This window comes from Anas acuta, chromosome 5 (assembly GCF_963932015.1).
Source record: "Anas acuta chromosome 5, bAnaAcu1.1, whole genome shotgun sequence".
In the NCBI taxonomy this organism is placed as follows: domain Eukaryota; kingdom Metazoa; phylum Chordata; class Aves; order Anseriformes; family Anatidae; genus Anas; species Anas acuta.
The window spans coordinates 58,111,312-58,138,664 of NC_088983.1; the positions used below are offsets into that span (position 1 = coordinate 58,111,312).

Sequence of the window (27,353 nt, forward strand, 5' to 3'; positions counted from 1 at the left end):
ACTGATCACTCCCTTACAAACTTTACCTCACCCATGTACTCTGGGCATGTTCGGAGTGCTGTCTAACTCAGATCTTTCTTATATGCTCAGTAATCTCCTGAGTAAAGAATAAAGCACCCTTGTATAATTTCTTTGCCCTGTTCTTGAGTGAGTAGCACACTGACAGGAGCCTGTGCAAAGACAAGACCACACATCTGTTAAACTGCTATAAAAATCCTATCTTTAAATAGTTCATGAAGATTTGTCACTTTTTCACAAGTATTTTAAAAAATGATTAATTGATCATTCTGGAGTCTCCTATTTCTTTATGACCTGTACCTAAGTCATAAACAAAACTTTCCATGGACTCTTAGGATGCTTATAGCCTTCTGAGGTCCAGATTCCTGTTCATCAGTCTTTACTTCATTATTTGGGAACAGAGACCCATTATTAGCAGACAAAGACCCATTATTTACAAACAGAGACCCACTGCTAAAGACGATTCATTTGCTAACAGAATTCTTCAAGCAAAATATACATTCATTCTTGTTTTAACTTCCCAAACATCTGACTCTACTTTGCAGTCAGATATGAATATTACAGACACCAGAACACTTCGTTGCCACACAGATGTCATCACCAGATGTCTCAGCCTGGGTGCTGCTGGATTCCAAGATAAATGAGTACTAATATTCCTAGAAAGGGAAGGACTGTCACATCTGTACAGTAAAGCAAGGGCACATCCTTACTTGTTACATGCCACTGCAATGACTGACATCAGAGGTACCTACAAGGATGTTTTACTCTAAAGAAAACAAACAAGGCAAGCTCCAGCTCTTTCATACCTTGCAGAGAAACACAATATATATCTAAAATATCTATGGTGATATTTCAAAAGGAATCAAGAAATGCAGCAGCTACATTGTCATCTCCTTTACTTTGTACATCATGCATTGTGTTTCTGGAATCACTGCAATTTTTGACAGTCATGACATTTTAAGTTCTTGCAGGGCAAGGTGTAACCTCTACGGAGAGCAAGCACATGGTATATGAACCACTGTCATGCCTCCCTCATCTTCAAAGCAAGACATATTCACCCCTTCTGAGAATATCAAAAGTGCTGTGCTCTCCCTGCTGGGTTACACAGGCACAAAACAGATGAGGCAGAGACAGAAACGAACACATTTGCTCATCTAAGAAATCCAAACAGCCTCCTAAAAATTAAGGTCTAAGCTATCTTTTGAGGGAAAACATATTAAAATTTAGTAACAAATTAACTATCCTGAGCCTCCACACTACCCCAAACTAAATAACATCTTTTCACTCCACTCCTATCTGCATGTATCATATCCTATAAGCAGGTATGACAACACATACATTCATGCACCCTGAACTTCATCTTTCCAAAAGATGAGCCTAAGGAACTCTCACAAATAAAGCGTTTGGAATCTCATTCTAGACACAATTTTTGCCGTTTTGAGTTCCTCTCTAATCCCAAATTCAACGTGAAATGTCACACTATAGGCTAGCACATTGTTCTAAAATAAGGTACTTTAGAAGGTGATGACTACTGTAACCACTTTTTTTTTTTTTTCCCTAGGGGAAGAAAAACTGATGGGCTAGATCCTGACTCAGCAACAATATATTAACCAAAATAGGACTATTTGTGAAAACAGGAATGAGCTGAAGTATCTTGCAGAATTTGTCCCTAGAAGATATAAATCATATAAAGAAAAAAAAGCCTTTAGACTTGAAAGCCTTTTTCTTCTCTGAAAGCACCCTGATTTCATATGAATTCTCCTGTGTAAATAAGTCTTATTCTTGATTGTTGTACTCATCCCATACTTGTAAAAGCCATGGTTCAATTTAACAAAAAGTCTCTTAATCCATCATTTAACAGCCTATCCTTTTTACAAGTACTGGTCAATAATCGTCTCATACCAATTTTCTTTCCTATTTTAGGCTGTTAATGGTGTTCTCAATTCTAAAGGGAAAAAAACAAACAGACAACTATATAAAGTCACTCAGATTACTTTAAAAACATCTCAGAACCCTAATTACACCTTCACCTTTGTACCTTTTCCTCATTCAGATTCGCAGAGAGCTCTTGAAATCAAATGCTATCAAAAGCAAGAGATCCTGATTATTATTATCAAGCACTTCCACTGTGTGTAAATTTACACAGCGCTTTACAAGCAGAGATAAGATATGCTTCCTACCCCGAAGAGCTTAGAATCAACATAAGATAGGACAAACACAAGGACCACAAGGAATGTGGTTTAAGGGGGAGAATGCAAGGATAGCAGTGTGGTAAAGGATCAGGTAATCTGAAGTAACCTGCATAATCAGGCTGCGTTAAAGGACAAAGCCGCTTCTTCCCTATCCAACAGCAGGTGGGGCTACTGCAGTACCAACCTCTGCTAGGGAAAGGATGCGATCTGCATCGGCGCTTCGGCCCCACAGGGGCCTCGGAATATATACTGCAGATCAAAACTAGCTATTTATAATACAAGGGTCAGCTTCACATGCAGTTTGCTCACATTAACTTATCCAAGTTAACAGAGTGTAGAAATGGTGTTCAAAAGTCACCCTTCTCAGATCTGGATGCAGGAAAAAGTCTTGAAGAAAAACTGTTGGCCAAAGACTGAAATTATTTTTGAGTCCAAATGTCCAATTCTGTGGGATTGAACGGGAAGCTGAGCGCTCTTTCAGGAGAGGGAATGGGCACAGAAAGGTGGTATTGGGTTTAGCATCCCCAAAAATGCCTGCAAGGATGATAGATACAAGTCCCAGACTCCACCAAGCAGGCACAGTTCAGTGAGAGGTACTGGGGCTGCAGAGCCACCTGTGTTGTCCCAGGTGCTCAGCTCAGCTCTGTGGACCTTCATTAGTCTGACAGCTTACATAAGCCTTGCCACAGGGTAAAACAGAAGAGCCCCAGGGATCAGCCTGTGACAGGCAACATCCGTATATCATCGGTTTGGGGGTTGAGGCCCAGTTTTCATGCTCTATTTCTACTACTTCTGAGGCAGTGGCACGTTGTTCTGCAGCATGACAAAGTCTCAGACAGTGCTTGCTTCTCCAGTCAGGCATGATGGGAGGCTATTAACAGAACTGGTCATCATTTTTGTGGCCAGAGCTCATACTTCCAGCACTAGAGTGGAAACATCACTTCACCCCCATTCCTCCACTGCTATGCCAGCCATAAAGTTGCCCTGTGCAGGAGGCAGTGTGTTCTTTGTTTTCCTCACTTCCCATCTCCAGTTTCTTGGCATTGCCTCCACGTGTGCTGGGCACATGTCTGGATGAATATTTACACCGCTGCCACTATTTTCCATTACCTAAGACAGGTACATCCCATCCACGGCAGCTGGAAACGCAGGACAAGCTGCAAAACCCACCCAAGAAGAGGAACAAGCCCTGTGGCAGGTAGCTCGCTCATTGCTGAGTGACAATGGACTCACTGCACAATAGCAAACAGCTATCTCAGACTATCCCTGCAAGCAGCAGCTGCTGCAGTGTCAACATACCTGGAGGTATGTATACAAGGTCTCTAGAGACTTTGTAACTTGGTTGCTAGCCAGTGCTGCTGCATCCTCACTGCTGCGATTACTTCTGCCAGTTAAATTAAGACAGGCCAAGATGCTACAATCACACCTTCATTGTGCTGAGCAGACCTATGGAGATAAAGACCCTGATCACAGTGAGGGACAAATGCATAAGAGACAGGCCAAACTGTAATTTTTCTAGTGAACATAATAATTCCACTCTTTGAAGAGCAGCATGCAGAACCAAAAGATACTAAACCAAGCATGGGGCTGCCCATGACTCAGACACCACTGAGGGAGTTTCTAACAAATGCACACTGGCCGGAAGGCAGAGATTTCGGAGTGCCAACAGAAGAGGTAACCCGTGCTGAAGAGGCACCACCATACAATGAGTTGCCAGAAGACAGAAAGCACTATGTGTTGTTTACTGACGGATCCTGCCGTGTGGTAGGGAGCCATCGGAAATGGAAAGCTGCTGTGTGGAGTCCCACATGACGAGTTGTGGAGGCCATGGAAGGGGAAGGTGAGTCGAGTCAGTATGCAGAAGTAAAAGCCATACAACTAGCCCTAGATATCGCTGAAAGAGAAAAATGGCCAGTATTGTATCTTTATACTGACTCATGGATGGTGGCAAATGCTCTGTGGGGGTGGCTGCAGCAATGGAAAAAGAGCAACTGGCGGCGCAGAGGTAAGCCTATCTGGGCTGCTACCCTGTGGCAAGATATTGCTGCCCGGGTAGAAAACCTGGATGTTAAAGTACGTCATGTAGATGCCCACATGCCCAAGAGTCATGCTACTGAAGGACATCAGAACAACGAAGAAGTGGATCGAGCTTCGAAAATTGAAGTGGCTCAGGTGGACCTAGACTGGGAACGTAAGGGTGAGCTGTTTGTAGCTCGATGGGCCCATGAAACATCAGGACATCTGGGGAGGGATGCCACTTACAGATGGGCTCGTGATCAAGGGGTGGACTTGACCATTGAGGCCATCACACAGGTTACCCATGAGTGTGAGACCTGTGCTGCAATCAAGAAAGCCATGAAGGTAAAATCTCCCTGGAACAGGGGGAGATGACTAGGGTTTCAATATGGTGAGGCCTGGCAAATTGACTATATCGGACCACTCCCAAAAACCTGCCAAGGCAAACGGTACATACTCACCATGGTAGAAGCAACTACTGGGTGGCTGGAAACATACCCTGTAAACCATGCCACGGCCCGAAACACTATCTTGGGCCTGGAAAGACAAGTATTGTGGCGTCATTGTACACCAGAGAGAATTGAGTCTGACAATGGGAGTCATTTCCAAAACAATCTTGTTACCTCTTGGGCAAAGAGGCATGGCATTGAGTGGGTGTACCACATCCCTTATCACCCACAAGCCTCTGGGAAGGTTGAGAGGTACAATGGACTGTTAAAGACTATGTTTCCAGCACGTGGAAACAATGGGACACAAATCTACCAGAAGCCACTTGGCTAGTTAACAATAGGGGGTCTGACAGCCGTGCTGGTCCTGCCGAAACAAACACTCTGTCCAGTTCCTCTACCTGCCATTTAACTGCTGAGGAAATCGCTGCTGTGAAGGGTGAGCTGTGGTTTGAGAATTGGCATAGCCAGCATCTGGACATTTCCTTGCTGTGGTTGCCCTCACAGGGAAAAGTTGACTTTGGCTAGGGCACTGTGTGTTCTGGCTAACCCAGCTGGCAGAGAGATCCCCAGGGACTCCTGTCAGTGCAAACCAGAGCAGCCTGAAGCCACACTCCAATACTCAAGGGGAAGGCTGGGGCAGAGACAGCAAGTCCAGCACAGAGCCCAGGCTTCATTGCCCCCGTAAATGCCCGAGCCAGCTCACAGTAAGGTTGGTGCCAAGCCTCCTGTACGAAAGGGAATCCAGCTTGTTCAGAACAGCATCTTCTGTATCACTGCCAAACCCCACAGAATCTCAGGTCCGGTGTTATTCATTCTGCTGGTGGCCGTACACATTTATGGGGTTTGTTGTTGAGGCTCTGCCATTTACAGCTTTGTTCATTCAAGAAAGTCAAGTTGGCTTAAGCTTATCGTGTTAATAGATCTAAATATGGACATAAAGAACTTGAGCATACATAAGCACAATGAATATGAGTTTCTCATTCATTCCAGCATAGTACCTGGTAAATTGCCAGTGCAGTCCTTTCAGCTTACTAACATCTTTAGACTTTGCCTCACACAGATTACGTTCCCCACTCAGCAATTCAACCTCCTTCTAATACTTTTAAAACAGAGGAAAGGCCAAGACCCCTAAAGAAGATGCCAAAGATCGAATGGATGGTCCTGAAAGCAGATGAACTGCACCAGCTAGTAGAGCAAACATCCCATGCCAACTGCGGTGCTCTGAAGCAAAGGAAGTACAGTTTCAGTTCTGGCACCCGTATAAGCTGAACACTTATGCACAGAATGCAGATCACTGCAAGGCAACAGTGAGTATCTACTTGGAAGGGATCTTTGCTGCTTGGAGCTTTTTCAGGCTTTCTTGATGCTACAGCTCTTACAATTCCTTCACCCTTCTGGTCATTTTGGAAAAATAAATGTGCTGAGGCTCCGGCTCTCACACTTACTGAACCCCAGAAAGCTGCAGTTGCTAAAGGCTGGGATATCCTAGCTGATGCTTTTTTTTTTTTTTTTTAAAGGAAATAAAGAGAGGACTTTAATTCCCCTCTGAACCACACTAAGCACACATCAGGAACCAAGAGCATTTGCAAGGCTGAAATCTCAGTATCGAGCATTATTTAAATTTGTAGGGCTATTTAATGTTCATCACACACTTGATCCTAACAGTGCAAGTGATTTCTATCAGAGCATTTTTTTCCCATTTTAACAAGGAAAACTGCCCCTCCAAATATAAGCAGTGCTTGTTATTTTGAGGCAGTGAGGCAAAGCATACAGCACATAGACCACATTTGGCTTGCTTAGCAGATGTCTACAGATCACTTGATGTTAATTTCAACATAAAAGCTATTATATTTCTGGCCTTGCCCTATTAGTTGTTAAATAATTATTTATGCTTGGCAGATAAATTCTAGGAACCTTGAATAAAGCCCATCAACAATACTAAACTAACCATATTTGACACAACGGTTTTCACTCACGGAAGACCCTAGATGTAATGTTTGTTGCGTATATGATTCCATTTCACAGCCTAAAAGGTAATCCCATATTTATATTTAAACGTAAACTGCATATACTCTGCATTCCAACGTTACTTCACAGGCAAGGAATTAGCTTGTCTGGTTCACTGACATTTACAACTGTGTGCTATAGCTAGTTTCAGTTCGTAACCCAGTTTATCTAAATAATCTCCTAGTGACTACACAACTCTGGGAGTAGTTAATATGCTTTTCTGTTGATGCTTTGGCACTATCTACCCAGTTTGCTATACCTGTGATCAGTTACAAACTGGCATGCTGAGCCCTTGATGGCTACAAAACAAAACAAAAATTGGAAACGATGACTTCCCCGAATTAATACATTTAAGGAACTAAACTTTCTTATATGAATACTGTTTATATACACTCAGAACTGCAATTGTTGTGATTTCTGTTTGAATTGTAAATTCTAAACTGCCAATCCACAAAAAAACTCGGAAAAGGTACTGAATGTGTGGCCCTGTAAAAGACTTTCAACCAAGTCTTTGGACATTTTTATTGCTGTCTAAAGCAATTTGATGTGTTGTCCTCTGTGAGCATCTTTTAGTATAATTACACTTTGTATCCTTAGTAGACAAACCAGAATGTAAAGATTTGGAAAAATAAAGACTTTGAATATTCTACTTTGAATATTCTACTGTTCTCTATTCTATTTCTGTTTTGTCTGTCTGGTTAAAAGAGCACAACTTCTCCGTTATCACATTAATGTACATTATGTCTGCATTTAAGGCTGCATGCAGTTTACAAGTTGTGTGATAAACCTAAATAAAAATTAGCGATCCAGAAAGAGTAAAAGGGATTCATATTGCTTACAGCATACTGCATTTCCTGTCCTAAAAGATGCAGAATTACTTTGCGCTGTTGAGAATTAAACCAAGGTCACTGAAGTTACTAAAACACCTTCAGCTGATTTAAGAGGACATTGGACAGACTCTTTTGCAGTTGGTATGCCTCTACTCCAAGGTAGCTTAATTGTGCTGTACTTTAAATAAATAAATAAAATCTAAGCTTGAAGGCAGCTTCCTGCTCTAGTTTCCAAGCCAGCCCTATTCTTCTTCTCCTAGAAGGTCAGGCTGTCTACTCAGGGCTGAGTGTTCATGTTTCTTCCCACTTACACCCCGAACCACAGAGATGGAGCCTGCAGCACCTCTGCCATAGCTCCTTGCAACATTTGGTACAGCTGTTTGCTTGAGAACTTCAAGCCATTTTATCAGCCCTTAGTATCTGTCAACATGAGAACATTAATTCAGGCAGGGAAACCATGGCTATGTCTGAAGTTTAAGAGGTGGGAAACACCAACTGCTTGGAGGGACCAGGAGGCAGCCATGGGAACGCTGCCACAGCTGCTTGTGGTTGTACCAGCATTTCAGAAACCTCTAGAGCAGTGATGGAGGAATCACAGATGTTTCAGGAGGTGAACTCTTATCAGGGCTTTTTGATGCCATCTCTCCCCTGGCATAACAGACACAAAATGTTCAGTCTTAACCTGAAGTTTGCCATTTAGTGATACCCTAAGAAACAGCTAGGAAAGCTGAGTTCCCCTGTTCCCCTGGATACCTGCACTCCAGGCTGCACTCCAGCTAGAGCCTGTATGCATCCCTCAGTCCTGTGATGAGCACCATCCGTCTACACTTGACCTTTGCACATGGAGATTTTGACCCTGAGCTAAAAATGGTCAACAGATGAGAGCTCTGGATTTTGTTTCACAACTGCAGGTTGTGACCAAAAGTAGCCTTTATTGTAGGGCTGGTTTTACAATTACTATTAATGACAAGCCAATTTCTCTCCCTTGATGCCTGCTGCATGCGATAATGCAATGTTTCCTTCAACATCTTGTCATAAACTAGCAAAGGTGAGCAACTGGTGAGGCGGAAAAAGGGAGGAGAAGAGACAGTAAATAAAATCACGCACGTGGAATATTATTTATTAAACATACATACTTATTTGACATGTGATTCTGATGTTATTATTTCCTTTGCCTTCTGATAAAAGATACCCACTTGCTAAATACAAACTGTACAGCTGGCCAACGTAGTGCTTTTCAATATGCCAGCAGGTTCCCTTAGTTATACTAGCCAGAAACAAAAACAAATGGGGAGACTACATAGCGCAGGGAGGAAGGCAAAACCATTGCTAGCTAGAGTGGGGACCCAGAATTATCAAACCCAATGTTAACCCCACACGTGGCATTAGGCAAATCTCCCATGCCCACCTTTTTCCACTGTGTTTGAATAATGCTGCAGCTCTGACGGAAGCTTTGCAATCTCGACAAATTCCATGATAAACTTTAAGATCTTAACTGAGTTATCTGCGCTGCTATGAATTTCTTGAACAACTGACACCACTTATCAGGCATTCCTAGGTTACCTTCTGCCTTTTTGTTTTTAATTCAGTGTTAATGATACCTCACTCCGTGAATAAAAACAGTAAATCAAAACTAGAGACTTGCATTAATAACAAGACAGCATAGGAACAACAAACTATGCTGGTCCTGATTCCCACTGAATTTAGGAAGAGGTCAGTTCCTGACTGAAAGAGTCATCCTAGCCATGGAAAGCAGAGGACTAGATAATTATAGTCAAGTGTTTTGTCTGGCTGTGGTACTGGCCAAAGAAACTAGCCTACACACAGGGTTTCAGGATGTTTGGCACAATTGATATTACTAATTTTATTCTGAAGAGAGAGAGCATTAAACTAGGCAGAACCTCATTCCAGCTATCCCTATAATTCCCAGGCATCTACTATTCCCTTTGATGTGATACGGAGTGTAGGGAGAGCCCATCTTCAGGCAGGCACATGCTGAATATAGAAATGAGAAAGAAATGTCCACTTTATGTAAAGTAGGCAGACAGGCAAAAGCTCAAGCAGACAATTAGTCTCAATAGTTTCTGTCAGATGGTACAAAGCCCGACTTTATATATTTCTTTGTGGTGCTGCTTGTTTTCATTAGGTAGGCATCCTAGCAGATTTAAAAACAAATAAGCAAACAAAACCAAACAAACCCAAGTATAACCAACCAGCTAACAAACAAACAAACACACAAAACAACTCCACTGCAAGTCAGGGATCTTTGTAGCCCCTAGCACTGATGCTAAATTTAACAACAAACTGGATTACCTGGACATGAGCATCTTTCAGATTCTGCTGTCACCAATAGTTATTCTGGACAGGCTGGCACAGCTGAACAGTGCTATCCATGCTAATGATAGCCGAAGTATTGAATTACTAATTCACAGAAGAATAAGAGGGAAAAAGATTAAACTTTACAGTCTGGGATTTGTAGACAGACTTGTAAGAGTGGCAAACATCCCTGTACAGACTCCAGGGGATACAGAATGGCAGTGTTTAAAATCTCCAATTAACACTCTGAACATCTACTACCTCCATCACCAAAATGAAGTTGTTCAGTGGCTTCAATTTTCTTTTTTTTTTCCACTCCTCAACATGCTTCTATTTGAGACCTTGTTTTTATGATGAAGACAGTTTGATGCTGGCCTAGTGAATAGTTTAGCTCGCTTTGGGAATATTTTCCCTACACATTGGGATCTGACTACATACTCCAGCTGCCTGCACAGTCTTTCTGACTCTGCAAATCTCCATTCTCTTTAATCAAGGTATTTCCTGGTTTAATGGCTGGAGTAGTTCAGCTTTCAGTAACCAGCAGCTTCGGCGCAGATTGTAGGGCTAACACCCGCATGCCCAGTATTTAACCACACAGCCAAAAGTTCAGCAAGAATTTCATTCTGCATCAGAAAAGCTAAACTTCTACTTAACCAATTTCCTTTCCTTCTTTCTTTTAAAATGATTTTAATAAAAGATTCCAGCCACCTCTAGGGTACAAAAGGACTTGCATATATATGCAGATTAGCACTTACATAGATTTTTTTTTTTTGTTTCTCTTGCTTGTGACCAAACAAGGGATAACTGTTACCAGTTATTTCCTCTCTGCTGTTTCTTCATTGCAGTGACAATGCACTACCCCTGATAAGTATTCAGCCACAGCATGTCTGCTCTGAAAAACAAAGCTGCTCTCCCATCTCCTCTGTAAATGATTTGAGGAGGTTTACACCTCAGTCTAAACATCTGTGGTTACAATCCCACCCCCACATACATGTACTCACGCTCCATGTTTACAAATGCAAGAACTTGGGTTTAAGCACAACGTGGCCCTGCAGTGTATCCAAGTCTCTGGACTTTTATGCCCTACATACACTGTGGAATTTCCACCCTGTGTACAAAATTATTCATGACAGAAACATTGAAGGACCACCCTCCCCCTCCCTCTGCGTGAATACCAACGAGAAAAATAGCGAGAGGTTTTCTTTTCCTTCCGATCACCGGGAGGAAAGGAAATTTAAAAACAACACGTCTGGGGGAGGGGAGAGTCGCTGCAAAATGTTGAAGACCAGGGGTGTGAGTACATACTTGTATTAACATCTTCCATCCCTGGAGCTGCAGTAATTTGCATGACATTATCTACCTGGGATGTTGCTATGGTTATCACCATACATAAGTAATTACCAGGGCAAATTGCACATACAGCGCACCGATTCATGCTGTCAGAAGCAAAGGATCTTTTTATACACTTGAAAATGTAAATGTTTGAAGAAACACTAATCACACAGCTTCCTGATAAGAAGGGAAATTTCAAGACTGTTCCCAGATGATCTAAAATGGTTGTTAACCATGCTTATTGGCAACCGTACCTTAAGGACCAACTCAGACCATGCCCAAGTGAGTCAGACACTGCACAGACACAGTAGAGGATCAATAGAAACAATAAAAACAGTAGGAACAGTAACGGGTAGTAGTAGTAACAGTAGTAATAACCAGAAATTAATCAGTAGAAATACTAGAAAATCCCCTTCCAAATTGTTTACACTGCAATTACGTGAGACAGGTAATGAACAAGAGAAGTAGGGCATCACACGGAACAAACAAGCTTGTCAACATCATGGTACTGGCATGATTATTTCGGGTGTATTGTGTCAAGAAACTTGAGTTTGGTAAGCTAGGCACCAACAGATGAAAAGAAGAGAAAGAGAAGGGAGTGATGTAGACTACACCAATGCAAAAAATAGAAAAGTAAGGGGATGTGGTGGTGTGATGAAGAAGGTCTGAACTAGCAGCTGGTCATGACAGGCCAAAGGAAGTCTAATCAAAGTGTTTCTCCGAAAGTTCCCCCAGTTCGCCTCCAAAATTTCCACTGTTATTTGCAGGCCGGTATCTCATTCTGCTCTGATCTCCTAAACTCTAGCTTCCCACATGGACTGAGACAAATTTTACAGGCTGCCTAGAGCTGTACATTCCAAACCAAAGAGAGCAATCAGTACCTAACAGAATTTGGCTGAAAGTCCAAATGCAGGTTATCTAATTCTAGATCACCTAAAATAAATGAGACATAAACTTATTCTGAAATGCTGCTGCAATTACATCTCCAATAAAATATAGCACCACTGTACACAAACAGCTTGAGCTGCAGTCTATTGGTGTCAATGGACATTTTTCAACAGCTTCGATGAATGTGTTCTGTGCCCTAAGGAAAATACGAGGTTTTAAAAAATAGTTTTGCTGCTATGATCTGAGTTCAGGCAAAGCATCTTAGGCTAACTGCAATGTAAAATATGAATCACAAAATACATTTCTATAATTTAATCTAAGGTGGCATACGTCACTGACTCATATCTATCCAAACCAATCATATGTTCTGTGTACAGAGTAATACTATAATTTAGTTAGTCTGAATTTACAGAGAGTAGTAGAGTTGATGAGAGAAAAACGCTGTATTTTAATTTTCTAACTTCTCAGAAAAATACGTTCTTTTGCATACCTTCAAAAACACATTTTTTACAGACATTTATCATTACCTACTATTAATACCAGCAGAATTATCATCAAAGATCACCATTTTCCCTAACTGAGCTACAGAATATGCTTTCCAGTGCTGAAACAGGCCCTGCTCCTGAACCTGAAAGCACAAGAGCAGGTATTAGCCAGCAGGCAGTCAGAAAACATGGCATCCCTTTGGGGTCATTTACATTGCCCCAGGAAAGGCACAATTAGTGATGTCCAGAAATACCGACTCAAGATGTAAGTGTACCCTTATTAGGATAAATGCAGACTGAAGAAATAATAGGATATGGAACAAGCCATCTTTGGCTTTATCTGGGTAACGGGACTCACATGACAGGCACAGCGTAGCTCTGAGTATACTTCATACAGAATAGTTTGTTGACTGTGAATATATCAGTGAAAGAAAAAGTAAATATGTGAAGAGTGAAATGCAAGATAGAAACAGTGAGATAAATATTGTTAGATTCAGGGGAAAAATGTTATAAACAGTAAGCAAAGCTCTTTGATTTGCACTGTTTTCCAGCCCATAAAACCCTAATATCTGCCAGCATTTCATTAAAAGCTTATAAACTACCCAGCATGCCTACTGCTGCATAAATGTATTGCTAAAAAACATTGTCGATGTTGCAGACCTGGTATTCTGCAATGTTTCAAAGAAACCTTGTGTGTATAAAACTCAGACACATTACCTAAAGAAGTGTGGATTATGAAAATAGCATCTTTAACGCTAAACCTAATTAATGCTGATCACTCAGCAGCAGCAGGTTTCTCTCAGCAGAGATGTTCATAGTAACACTATTAAAACAGAAAATACCAGCATCACAGGTAAAAATATTCAGTATTTTAAGAAACAAGTTTTGTGGATAAAGAATGTAAGGGAAAACTTCTATCATTTTGTGACTTGAATAATATGAGTAGAAGGCACGACCTTTCAGAGATGACTGAGAGTTTAAGGTGTTTGATGAGGTCATGACAGCCCAAGAGCAAAATCTGTAAACATTAAACTGAGTGGTACAAAAATCCAGCAACACTGAAACTGACTGGATCAACAATTGCTTTGACTGAACATGAAGTCTATTTCTCAGCATTAAAATCGAAGACTAGACTTCAGCCCTTTAAGGACAAGTAATTGCAATGCCTTTCCTTTTCCACAAAAAGTCATATTGGATCAATCAAGTTTTCATTGTTATTACCAACGGTCCCAAACCAAGTCTGAGCAGGATCAGAACATTCATGATTTCCTGTCCTTCATAAGATCACGGCATATCAGGGCCCAGACATGAATCCAAACACAGGGCAAAATTAAAATGGTCCAATGGCCTGAACCCAAATCCCCAAGGCAAACCCGCCTGACGCCTGGAGGCTTTTAAATGAATGACCACATACATACTGAGCTCATTCTGCATTGCCACTGCTGTAGCTCTTCTCACAGAAGTAGCTCCAAATTGTTCTGACAAACAGAACGTACAAATTCATTTCTCTCCTCCCTCAAATAACTTCACATACCCCTGCAAAGATCAAACATCAATCTACAATGTTCTATCACTGACTGATGAATGAGCAGTAAAACATACCTGTTATCCATGCAATTGATTTCCCTCTTGACTAGCTGCATACTCTAGCGCCACGTGGATCAAGAAGGTAAAAACGGAGCACCTCATCACAGCCTCACACCTGGAACAACATTAGAAACAACTTCATAGACATAGGAATTGGGGAGAAGAACACTAGAAGATTAAAAAGAAAAGCGGAGACGTATCTGAATTATTGCCCAAGTATGCAATTCCTGAAGATGTTAATGACAACTATTTAACTGGTATTTGCTTAGCGCAAGACAAACAACATAAACGCTGCATCACGGTGGCTCTGTGGATGCAAACGCAGGTGGTACGATCAGCAGAACCATTTTCAAGCTGCCACATACACCCCAGCTCTCACTGAAGCAGTGCTCAGGCTGTGGCTGTTCAAACCCATCAAAGCGGCCACAACCAGGCCTAAAGCAGGGTGTTAGTGTTTTGCTCGCTGTCTAGGCTTAAGTGACAAAGTATCTGACCGTTTAAATGTTTGAAACTTGCTCCTGCCACAAATGCAAGCATTCTGAGGCAAACACACAGCCAGATCTACATGGTGCTCTCGGATCCATAGTCACAAAAGGCAGAACACAGAGGAACACGGAAGAGCAGGCAGAATACGTAAGGCTTTGACATCAGCTTTTTGCTGTCAATACGGTCAAGCCCCCTGCCAAGCAGAGTTCAGCTACACCCTACCTGCAGGTCAAAAGGATGTCCACCGGGGTAACGACAGTGGCAGGGAGGCCACAGCCTGGTTCAGCAACTTGCACGGTCGTGGCACACCCAATGGCCCGTCATAAGTACGATTTTTCTGTCCAGTGGACTGGGCTAACCAATCTCATGTTGCAACCAGTAATTCTCTCAGGTCTGCGTGCCGAAGAATGGCCGGGCTCTGGTAGCACCGCTCATCTGCCACGTTGGGTCAGACAGCACACAAGGTCATTAACAAGCAACAAGCAATTCGCCCTGGTTGTGAATTTCGGGCTACAGTGTAGGAAAAGGAAATTTACTCGGTGAAAATGTCAGTTACTGCAACCTGAAGTCTCTGCTTCTACAACCTTGAGCAAAACGAATTGCAATCGATGGAAAAAAAGCAAATGCTTTTTTTTCTGTGCCAAAAAACTTGGGTTTTTCTCCTTCAATTTCCAGCACTCACATAGCCACTTTTTTTTTTTTTTTTTTTTTTTTTTTTTTTTTTTTTTTTTTTTTTTTTTTTTTTTTTTTTTTTAAACTTGTAGCTTTTCCGTTGCCCATTTCGGGGAGATAACTCAAAAATCAAAGCGGTTTCGTGCATTCCTAAGGGAGATGGTCGGGGATCTGCCGGCCCCGGGCTGTCCCCCCCGCGCTCCGCCCTGCAGACGTGGCGCCGGCGGGGCCGTGCCGGGGAGCGGCCGGGGAGAGAGAGGCGGGGCCGGGCCGGGCCGTGGCGATGAGCGGGGCTGCGGGGCGGCCGCGGGGCATGGCCGGCGGGCCGGGATGGCTCCTGCTGCCTCTGCTGCTGCTCCTGCTGGTGCCGGGCGGCCTGGGCAAGCCGACAGTGCGGCAGGAGCGGGCCCGTCCCGGCGCCGCGCAGCAGCAGCAGCAGCACCACGAGGACGGCCCGGGCTTCCAGTACGACCACGAGGCCTTCCTGGGCAAGGAGGAGGCGCGGAGCTTCGACCAGCTCAGCCCCGAGGAGAGCCGCGAGAGGCTGGGGTGAGGCGGAGAGAGCCCCGGCGGGGCGCTGGGAACGTGGCAGGGGAGGGAGCGGAGCGGGGCGGGACGCGGCGGGGGGCGCCCCTTCCCTGCCTTGTCGCTTTCCTGCGGGCACGCGGCCGAGAGGTGCCAGAGGCACGTTAAGCTACAGCCACAGCCAAACACCTCTGATGTGGACATGACTTAAAGACTTCCTCTGAGAAGCAAAGCCCACGTTGCGGGGTGAGCATTGTGCAGCAGAACATCAGAGATGTTTTATAAATGCTTTCTGAGAGAAAAGCGTGTGCTGCTGTTACTGTGCCTTCCTTAAGAAGGATGGCAGCGTATCATCCTGTGGAGTTGCAGGGCTAGAAAGTGATAACACAAAGCTACTCATCTTCCAGGAAACAAAAAGGAACTAGCTAGTACACAGAAAACGCCCTGCAAGCAACTGCTCACATCCTTTGTGGAGGAGCAGCTGAGCAGTAAAATCTTGGTTTGTGATCATGGCACATACCAGCCCATAATTTTATCATAACCTTGGAGTACACCTGCCCTTAGGACAGGTTCCGTGACAGAAGCATCCCTGTCCTCCCACGCTGAGCCACTGGATAAGGGAAGAATCACAGATTTCCTACCTGTGTGCAGTACCACAACTCACTTGGTTTTGGAGAAGCACGGCACAGTCCTGGTGCAGCAGCCAAGGGCTGCATGAAGGGAGTGCAGATGGGCTAAGAAGATGAGTGGGACCCCAGTCCTCCGTGCCGTTTGTGTTGGGCCTGCCATTTTCAGCAAACACAGAAGATGGTTGCACATCCTACCAACATAAACAATTGTTATTTGCTCTGAGTTTATCCACACACAGTTGTGCTGAGCATCACATGCAGAGGGGAAGCCTTCTGCTTTCAGCCACCTTAAGTAATGATTTCCTTACCCCACCTTTGTTTCCTCACCAGATGCATTTAGGCAGACCTAATCTGCCTAACAGCAGGCTGTATGTACCTGTTGTGTGTGTCCCCTAGCTACTCTGTTAGTTTCTCACCTCAATACTGACTGTTATCTCACCTCAGTTAAAGGGAGAACGTAAGGTTTCAGGTGTTACACACTTGTACATGTAACTTCCTGGGTATGACTTGGCACTGCATGTCTTAACATGCTCTGTGAATTTTTGATATATTCAAGAATTAGCTATTTAAAATGAAGGCACTAATGCCTTTCAGACAATACACAGTAGTTCCACTACAAAACTCAGAATGATCCCGAGCCCTGTTGTAGGTAATCACCAGTATAAAACGTGAGGTTTGCAGTCTACTTTTGGGAGCCTGTAGGCAAGACTATTTCTTTGTCCCCATCCTCATCTGGGAAGCAGAGTAAAAGAGTGCATATGGACGCAATGGAGCTATAAAAACAAGAGTATAGATGAGAAAGATAAGGCACAGGACGTTTTATGGTAAAGATTCTTGACTGCTTTGGTGTTAAAAATACCAAAGAGCTGCTAGCACAATCACTTTTTGCAGCTTCATTTAATAAAAAAAATATCAGCTAAAGCAGTTAAGTCAAATTTGTGGTGGAGCACATTCATTGACAAATACAGTCCATCATGCAGTGAAAGGGACCCCAGCAGCCAGTTCCCCATGAGATTTACACAAAAGAGAAAGATTTCCCAGTCAGTTAATTCATACTTACCTACTTTAGAAAGCAAATTCTGTGACCCCCTTTTTCTCCCTATCACTCAGAAATACCACGTTTATGAATTCAACCGCTGGACCCCAAACCAATATCCATTAAGCTCTGACTTGCAGTAGATGAAACATGCTACAAACCTGATGCTATCAGGTTCACACGACAGTGCTGCAGATTCAGCAGGACCTGCTGCTGTTGCTTGACTAAGGCTCAAGAAAGGACACTGATTTACTTGCTGAGAGCACTTCCCATCAGCCAGTGCCAGCTTTCCAAGATGTTGAACTGCAAGGAATAGTTAACAGTTCAGAACTTTTCACCATCTCCTTTGTCTGCCTGGAGATTTAGGGAGCTCACCTGTTGAATTTCAAGTCAGGATTTGGACAAGACGGCTTCTGCTCTTACCCATTCTTACAAATGACATATAACTAGACCAAAGGGATGATGACTGAGCCTATGGATAATGGTCATTTTGATTTTCTTGAGTGTGGGACAGGGTTGTTATTACAGAGAATCTAAATGGTGGAGGAGAGAGTTGGTTCTTTATTTTATTTATTTATTTATTTTTTAAACACAGTTTTTCAGGTCAGTTTTACTTGCAGCTGTGTGCAGAACTTTTCAAAGGTGGAAGCTTCCTTGGGAGTACCCAAGTACCTTCCCTTCTGCTGATTTCAACAGAATTTGAGGCAAGCAGCTTTACATAGGGCAGTTGCTTACATCCCAATTGCCAGCAATGACCGGAGACCCACATTAACGAGCACCAGGCATTCCTGGCAATACAAGCAATATTTTTTTTATCTAGAAAAGAAAAGCGGAGGGACGGGAATGGAAGGGAAGACTATAAATGGTGCACATGCTCAACATTGCACACAAAGTTGCACACACACAACTCACTCCATCGGTCTGCTGGAGGGCCACAGGAGGAACTGCAGGTGTCTGCAAAATCCTAGTTTTCTCCTCTGATTGCCTCTGGCAAACATCAGTACAGGCTTTCTCCTGAGGTGAAGTCAGCTTCCTATTCTGAGTCCAGCATAGCTACCCCCTACGGACACTGAACAGGTGCCCTGTAGTTAGTATCTAGGAAATTGAGGTATCCTCTGAGGTAGTTCGTTCACTGACTTTGATAGTGCAAATTCCAATTGAATTATTCATAGCAATATTGAATAATGAATAATATTCCTTAAGATAACATGCAAAATTGAAGAAAGTTTTAGCCTGAAGAACAGCTTTCTAAATTTTGGGCGTTACATTTTTGTGGAAAATAAGGGCCAGATAAAGACTACTAGAATTGGACTGACATGCAGTTTGGTTTTCTTTTGACTCTTACGGATGCCACTCTCTTTTTACAGGAAGATTGTGGATAGAATAGATGAAAACAAAGATGGCTATCTCACAACAGAGGAACTGAAAAACTGGATTAAACGGGTACAGAAACGCTACATCTACGAAAATGTTGCTAAAGTTTGGAAAGACTATGATCTAAACAAGGACAATAAAATCGCCTGGGAAGAATATAAACAAGCCACATATGGTTATTATCTAGGTAAGATAACGTCTTCAGATGATATGCTCAATGACGATTGGGGTTATAAGGCATGATTTCATGCCTTATAGCCAACAGGAGTTTGGTGTCACATTTAGGACTTTTGGAAATAGCATTAAATTTTATAGACACTCAGAGGTCAAAAGCACTTCTTTATTGCAATATTTCTGTATTTCAGCCATTTCCACATGGGTTGCCACTACACGGAAGGTTTTACAGAGGGCTTGTTCGATGTACTGATGAAGATTAATTAAGGTCTTCTACTCTAATTAACAAATATATGATTTTTTGTCATTAATATTAGTATTTTCATTCAAGAACTATTTTGCATAATTAACCAATGTTTGTCAATTCAGTCTCAAATTCTTTAGAGTCTAAAAATTTCAGCTGGGTATAAGCTATAGCAAAATTATTGAATAAAATAGTTCTTGTGGAGTAACATGCCTCAGGTTGGGATCAGCTGTAAATGAAAATCCTTAGAAATGAGACAAAAGAAACATGTATTAAAACTATACCTGTTTTTTTTTTCCTTCAACTTGCATTCACTTTACTTTTTCTAAGTTAATGAAGGGAAAGAAAGAGAAGAGATTACTTAAGCTAAGGGGCAATGCTTACAGACCACTAATTGCTAGTAACTGACCATGAGTACATTTCTCCTGGCAACGAGAAGACCGTGTCTAGCTACCTCACAGGCAGTTTTTGGAGCAAGATTCCAGCAGCAGTATTAAGTAGAAGTTCTACCCTAGATTAAAATGGGGCTTACTACATTTTTAAAGGTAATATTTTGTCTCACATCCCTGTAGCAGTATCCCTGGGAGCCTTTCACAGCCCTCTTTGTAATCCCCAAGAGCTGGAGGACAGCTACTATATTGTGATCCTGTGTTAATACACACGTAAAATTCACATCTGTGATTCTCAGCCTAGTCTTTTTCAAGTGTTTATCTCCCAACATGAGAAAATACTCATAACAATTTCACAATTAATATCTTTGAAATCAGTTTAGTTTTCCTATTCTAAAAATTATCTCAAATACTGTTCATTGTATGTCGCTAAACACCCTGAAAAAATGTCTTTGTTTTAAAGTGAAAATAATTGATAGGTTCCCTGTAGCAGAGGCGTAGCAGTTCAGTAATTTCAGTCAGTCTGCCAGCTTCTGAAACCACTTTTCCTTGGTTCACTTGCTTTTTGAAACTGGGGAGTTGTGTAGGTCATACCGATTCCTAAGAAGCATAAAACTTCTGTGAATGAAATCTACTCCAAATACTGCCTAAGCAGTGCTTATAAAAGCAGATTAAAAATAAATATATCTGTGAAGTACAGTATATGATACTGCAAAACCCTGGATTCCAACAGGGAATCTACTCAGCCATTTACTTTTACTACTAAGTCACCTTTATAAATGACCCAAAGTGTTTGACCCTTGAATTAATTTTGAGCTTCATAGGAAAGAGAAGTTCCTGTTCAACACAGCAATAAGCCTTTGTATTTCTAGACTCTAACAGAGTACATATCAGCAAATTAAGGGGCTTTATCACATTAGCACACTTGAAAAGGAACAAAATTTTGAGATTGCCTTGATTAATTTGCAGAAAATCCAGAAGAATTCCAAGATGCAACTGATCGGCACAGTTTTAAAAAAATGCTGCCCAGAGACGAAAGACGATTCAAAACTGCAGATCTGGATGGAGACCTAGCTGCCACTCGTGAAGAATTCACAGCTTTCCTTCACCCAGAGGAGTTTGAGCATATGAAAAACATTGTTGTCTTAGTAAGCAGAGCAAAACCAGTAACATTATTTTCATTTTTACTTTTCGGCTAAGCTTTGAAAAGCTTCTCTAACCTTTCCAGGCAGAGTTGAGAAAGAGGCACTCAGACACATGCTTAATAGCCAGCAGGGGGAACAAAAAGGGATACGCTTCTTGAAAGTACTTGATTTATAGTTCTCAGTACAAGGAAGACTTGTTTAAATACCCTTAGACTACTCCTCAGTGGAAACAGTCTTGCTATGGACTTGCACCAGAATAAAAGGAAAGGTATGCTGACATGAGGCTGCAAAGTGTGTGATGCCAGCTTCTATCTGCCCCTAACTTCAAACTTTGTCCGCTTTTCATTTATGTGCAGGGAATTTTTTCAATGTGAGACTTGTATATTTTCTGTTCAAGCAGCAATTGCATCATAGTCTGTGAGAGTAGATTTGCTTGTGTACAAGGGCAGGTCAGGCCTCAAATGTGAAATGACTGAAGAGGGGAATAGCCAGAATTATCAGTTCTCTCTTGATTACTTCAATGGAAAACTATTTTCCAGGAAACCTTAGAAGACATTGACAAAAATGAGGATGGTTTTGTGGATCAGGATGAGTATATTGGTAAGTCTTAAAGTTTGTTTCTTATAAAATCTCCATATGTCCATCCTCTCAAGTCTGCAGCAGTATTAACAAACCAAAGGTTTGTTAACAAACCAAAGGTTTGTTAATATTGTGTTTCAAAGTTGCCTATTTTCTACTAGTTATTTTCCTAGATTAATTAGTGGGTAAAATCCCATGTTTTTGTAAAGATTTTTGCAGTGATGCCTTATGTTTTTTTATAGAAATATAAGATGATGCATTAAAAAAAAATTAACTATGTAAAAACAGGAGCAAGATTTAAGCTTCTCAAAAAAGTTGTCAAGTGCATGAAAAGTAGCTGTGCGTTACTGAAATGTCAGAAAGAGATCAGAATGGGAAATGTCAACAGGGGATCTGTCACAGTTACACAACTTTCAGTCACTCTAGGCAGCCAGCTACTGTCTTGCACTTAGACATATGAAAACGAAATGGAAACAAGACTAGAGATCAGCTGCACATAATACGTTTCACCCTTTTGAATCATTATGCTGATACCAAAAGCTAACATCTCCCACTGCACTCACTTTGATGGGTTTTTAATCAAGAAAGTATCACCAGGAAAGCATTAGAGCAAACTCAGATGAATCTTTCTGTTTCTAGTGGTGCTATAAAGATCACTTCTCATATAATCAGGAACAATATACACATGTTAATTAATGGCAGGGGGTTTCTTTTCCTTGTAAATTATATTTAGCCTCAGAATGTGAATGCTATTCATTTATGACTGAAATAACAGAGCAGCATAATTTCCACAGTAATTTCAGTTCATTCAGTGACATTACCTACATATAATTATAAGGTAATTGTCAACATTTGTTACCATGTGAATGCTGTTTTTTCTTGTCTTCTATAGATAGGAACATAGAATGTTCTCGTCACGATCACCCCACATTGGCAAGGATGATAAAAATCAAATTGACAGGACATGTCAGATGCTTCAAATAAACAATATAATTTGCACTTTAAAAATGCAAAAAAGAAAGTGAATGTGTTGTCTGAAGTTTCTTTATGAGTAGAGGAAAACTGCTTAAAATATTCCTACTTCCCATTTTCAGATATAATTCTTTTCTTTTTAATCAAATTGGGGTTAAAAACAGAAAGCTAAATCTCTTCTTTGGTAGCTCATAAGGAGCAATCAGAAAGTCCAGAAACTGCAGCCTCTGGATCAGGTATTTGATGGGGAAATCTGCGGAAGGTTGTAGAATGATTACTCCCTCCCCACTTCTCCGTCCCATTTTGACTTCTACAAAATTTGGTTTAGATTTTATAAAAGCAGCTAAGCAGAATATCCCTAGTCATGTTAGGCACAGAGAACTAAGTTCTCACTGTGCCAGCGTGCAGTGTATTTCAGGGACACTGTGGACAGTTTACCAACAGATCTTCAGCGTAGCGCACATCCTCGGGCAGGGCAAGTCTTAGATTTGAGGATCTACATTTTCAGTTCCTATGGATACCAGCAAGCCTGTGACCCTAAGACCGTCCATGTGGGGTGCTCTTTTCCTTGCCTTATTCTTGAAAGCCAGACCCACAAGGCATAGGAGTACCATCTACAAAACGAGCTTTAATACCAATAGAAAAATGGAAGGCTTGAGGAATAAGCAGCCTTGATGAGCAGAAAACAGTTGATTAGCCACAGTGATCAGAAGGATAAAGTGAACACACTTATAAGTCTGGAAGGACTTTTGCTACTAGTAATTTGGAAGCTTTATGACGTAAAGGACAGATACAAATCAATACTTGTTTGTAATGATCACTGCTACTCTCCCAATCCTGTTTGTAAAGATAGCAGCTGTCACGGTGGTGTTTTCCTACTGATGCTTCTTAAATATAACACGGGACTATTGTACAATGTACAGAGCAGCTCACGTACATAATCTGTGCATCCTGTGTCACAAATGGTACTCCCTCCCAAGGTACCAAGCTATGGCAACTGCACTGCATATAGTTTCTCCTGGACAGAGCATACCACTGATGCAGGACAGTCTTTCCAGGTTTTTCTTTGTAGAAGAATACCTTCTAGTGGAGTTTGCTGCAGAACTGTATGGTTAAAAAGGACTCCTTTTCTAAGATGGCTTTCTCTTAAACAGACCTCTCTGAAAGCAGGATAAAAGCATTCACTTCTATTTAGCAATTTTTGTTTTCCTGAGTTTCCCCTGTGCCTTTTATTCTCTCAGCCACTCGGCTGAAGTCTGATTTTATCCGCGGAGGCATTTGCTGGCAGGGACAAGACAAAATTGCTACATCCCTTTCTTCTCATGTGATAGAGCTCAGCCCTAAAGCTCATGACTGCAATTTAACAATAGATCCTTAAAGATTTTTTTTCACTCAAATTAAGTGGCTGAAGGCCTTTGGACAGGTTCACCTTTCATAAAAGTGCACTGCTTATGAGGCTAATATACTAGGAAAATGTAAGAACAGTCACCAGCAGAGAAGAAGTAGGCCTGAAAGAAGATACGAACAGCTACTCTACACCCCACATTTCATATTCTGTACAAAGAAATGCTGTGCAAAGAGTTAAAGCTTAAAGCAAAGTTAAAGAGTTAAAGCAACTACATGGAGACAGTCTTCCTCTGAGGAACACCATGCAAATGTCTTTAGTTTATGCATAATTTTCAAATCAAGTACGACTTGAGTGAGACTTTTATTTCCTTTCCAGCTGATATGTTTGCAAATGAAGAGGGTGGACCAGAGCCTGACTGGGTGATTACAGAGCGTGAGCAGTTTTCAGATTTTCGTGACCTCAACAAGGACGGAAAGATGGACAAGGAAGAGATTCAGCATTGGATTCTCCCACAAGACTATGATCACGCACTAGCTGAAGCCAGGCATTTAGTCTATGAATCGGATGTAGATAAGGTACTTAGAGTTCTAGTGTATTAAGAAAAAAAAGTAACATTAAAAAAAAAAATTCATATACTAATAAGGAAATACTTTTCCTTATTAGTTCATTTTAAATGGAGTTTTAGAGGCTAGACGTGCTAGTGCCTTAATGTATTAATGCAAATTTCAGTTGGTAGGGTCAAAATCACAAATGAGTAAAACACAATTTAACTCTAGAAGTTGGCTTTCATTAGGTTACATTAAATTTTCTTAAACCTGCAAGTTTTAACAGAGTAGAAATATTTTTACTTTTTAAGAATGGTCATGGGTTTTGTATATTAATTTAGACTGCAAGAGGGAAAAAAAAGAGATATGTTACCTAGGAGGTAGGAAGAAGCCCAGGTTTCTATACTCAAACATACATCTTTGGCTTAAAGACTGGCTCAGTACATCCACTTCCTCTAACATTCCAATGAGCAGTTTGACCCAATTGAAGCCAGTGGAACTTGTGATTTCTACTCGGATCGAAATCTCACTCGCCATGACAGCTAAAATGATTCCTGAATCTTTAGTCTGCTGCTTTGTAGAGCTCTTGTATGTCTGTGCTGGTGTGTCTTTTACTTAGCTTTGAAAAAGTTCTTACAGATATTTTATTTTCCTCCCACCAGGATCAAAAACTAACAAAAGAAGAAGTTCTAGACAACTGGAATATGTTTGTTGGAAGTCAAGCTACTAATTATGGGGAAGACCTCACAAGAAACCATGATGAGCTATGATACAGTATACCAAGCAACGTGCCACAGACCTTTTCTCCACTTTACTGAAGTCATCGTGTCCATCCTCTCTTTTAGGGGAAGATGGGCAAGGGACACACTCACGACTGAATGACTTGCATTAATATATTTTTAACAAGCCAGCTTATTACCTCAGAAACTGCATAGAAATAGCATTTTAGTCTCTTCACATGGTTAAATACAATATCTAATTACTATAGTTCTATTTTTGGAAAAAACGTAGTATATTTGAGCCTAACCTGGAAAAGACAACTCCAAGGACCTTTAATAATAATTCATTTTCTTCAAATACCCATTTTTACCATGGGGAAATGCAGCTAGGATTAGAAAGAAACCTAGCTTTTGAAATAGATGAGGTTGCTTAGCTATCTTTTTTTAATAGCATATAACAATTTAACAATGTAGAATTTTAGTTTCAGTCTTCTGTACAGAGAAAAGATTTACCAAGTTGCCCGGCCTTTTTCTCCACACTCCATTTTTCTCTCCTAAATGGGCCGGAGGTAACCAGCAGCCCTGTGGGCTGTATCTTTACAAGGGCAATGTGTAAAACCGGCCCTTCCCTCTAGCCCCCATCGCAGCGCAGAGGCAGCACACGTGGCCTAGCACCCATGCTGGCATTCCTCGGCAAGGGTTGTAGAGTTCATAGTGACAACTGTTCCTTCTGACAACGGAACAACATACAATTGTTTGTGGGCTGCTAGTTCTGCTGTTTCCTGGGAGGAATTATGCCACATGGAGCATAATTTATCTCACGCTTTTCGCACTTTACCCAAGTTTACTCTTGTTCACACAGTGTGAATGGCAGCAGCAGTTCTGTGATGGAGAAAGAATGAGACATATCACCCCTCTGGGCCTTCTGTACCACATCAGGGGACAGATTCGTGTGGCTACAGTTCTATTCTGTATGTATGTACGTATCAGGACGTGATACTGAAGCAACTACACGGAGACATCTTTCCTTCCAAAGAAGGGAGCAAGCTTTCCACACAGGTGCTTTCTTTTTTTACTGTATAATGTGAGCTGTTACATGTATATTTTTATATACCTAACTCAGATAAGGTTGGTTGTTTTTAAATGTACTGGTTTTAAAATATGCATGATAAAACCATTACTTCTTTTTGATACTATGAAGGTGCAATAACACTAATACAGACTAGGGTAGAGACGATGTGAAATCAGGAACCAAGCATTTAAAGCCAGTAGTTCCTCAAGCACTGGATCATGGACAGGTCCTGCAGCACCGGCTGGCCATCTACGAACAGCAGCTGGGCATATGGCACCAACTGTTTCTTCTTCACCTCATTAAAAAAAAAAATAAGTCCAATGTATATAGTTGCTATCACTATTACTAGAATCTGTTCGGAACACTAAGGTCACATAAGAACTGTGGTTAAATATTTTATTTTCAATTGAAGATAATTAAATTCTAGATTATACACTCTGGCAGAGATTACATGTTCTTGCTAGCATAATTATTAAGCTTTTGGTGTGCACTTACGACATTGCCAGCAATGTCTCCTAAAAGTCCCTACCTCTTCCACTAATATACAGTAGGACAGATGTCATAAGATATAAACTTTTTTGGCTTTTCCAGTACTTTAATGTCAAAGTACATTTTCCAGTACTTTAATGTCAAATACCTAAATGCAGTGTTATCTAAGAAGCAATAAAATTATAGTTTGGCACATGTAAAATATTATCTGTTTTGGTTATTGTTTGGATTTGGAAAGTCTTAGTATATTCCATAATCATAGCAATCTTGAGAAGGTGGGTTTTCTGTTTGTTTTTTTTTTGCAGTCCTTTCATACTAAAGTTTGACATCTGTATATTTTAGTAACAGAACTTCTGTGCTCTCTCTGCACTTGGATCATCATCTTCCATTGTTTCAGGAAACAATACCTTAAAAGACCTCAGAAAAATAAAAAAAAAAAAACAAAAACCAAAAACTTGTTTCCTGCAAGTGAAACTGTAGCCCAGACTAGATGGGAAGGATTTTCACTGGCACCCAAGGGAAGGTTGTTTGCTAACTCTTGTTGAAATTCAGTGGGAGTTGGGTGCTGAGACACTAAGCATCATTGCCTTCAGCTAAACATGACACTTCCAAATTCACTGCATTCTGTCCCAACAAAAAAACGCATCTGAGCTTTGACAAGCAATCACATCTTCTTCCACATTACTCAATAAACTTGGAATGAAATTAGCATCAAATGAGGGAGAAATCATGACCCTGTATTTGTTCTCAGTTTCTATTAAAGCTTGGAACACATTGGGCAGTTTCTAGTATAAAACTATACTTATATAAATAATAGTGCTGAAATTGTAGGAGT

At 41.3% G+C, this 27,353-nt stretch overlaps 1 protein-coding gene and 1 long non-coding RNA gene across 5 annotated transcripts in view; one reads left to right on the plus strand and one right to left on the minus strand.

The window, feature by feature from the left end:
* Positions 1 to 27,353, minus strand: part of LOC137857896 (uncharacterized) — a 193,512-nt gene that overhangs the window by 70,193 nt on the left and 95,966 nt on the right. For all 3 annotated transcript variants that reach the window (XR_011097361.1, XR_011097363.1, XR_011097362.1), the window contains 3 exons: positions 17,090 to 17,205; positions 14,829 to 16,623; positions 14,136 to 14,235 (listed from right to left, as the gene is read on the minus strand). This is a non-coding gene — a long non-coding RNA (uncharacterized lncRNA). The remainder of the gene's footprint in view (positions 1 to 14,135; positions 14,236 to 14,828; positions 16,624 to 17,089; positions 17,206 to 27,353) is intronic.
* RCN1 (reticulocalbin 1) lies at positions 15,562 to 26,720 on the plus strand. 2 transcript variants are annotated; one of them, XR_011097360.1, is made up of 7 exons: positions 15,562 to 15,827; positions 18,836 to 19,029; positions 20,619 to 20,797; positions 21,334 to 21,394; positions 24,069 to 24,268; positions 24,901 to 25,526; positions 25,612 to 26,720. XR_011097360.1 is itself a non-coding variant. In XM_068685060.1 (6 exons), exons 1-6 carry the CDS (start codon positions 15,562 to 15,564, stop codon positions 25,006 to 25,008), a joined length of 1,008 nt encoding a protein of 335 aa, XP_068541161.1. In that variant the 3' UTR covers positions 25,009 to 26,720. The 2 variants fall into 2 exon arrangements, 1 of the variants encoding a protein (XP_068541161.1); XM_068685060.1 differs by having other exon boundaries at positions 24,901 to 26,720.

Coding starts and splice junctions, on each gene's coding strand:
- RCN1 (XM_068685060.1), top strand. CDS start 15,562: ATGAGCGGGGCTGCGGGGCGGCCGCGGGGCATGGCCGGCGGGCCGGGA. Junction 15,828..18,835: donor GAGAGCCGCGAGAGGCTGGG/GTGAGGCGGAGA, acceptor CTCTTTTTACAG/GAAGATTGTGGATAGAATAG. Junction 20,798..21,333: donor TGAAAAACATTGTTGTCTTA/GTAAGCAGAGCA, acceptor ACTATTTTCCAG/GAAACCTTAGAAGACATTGA.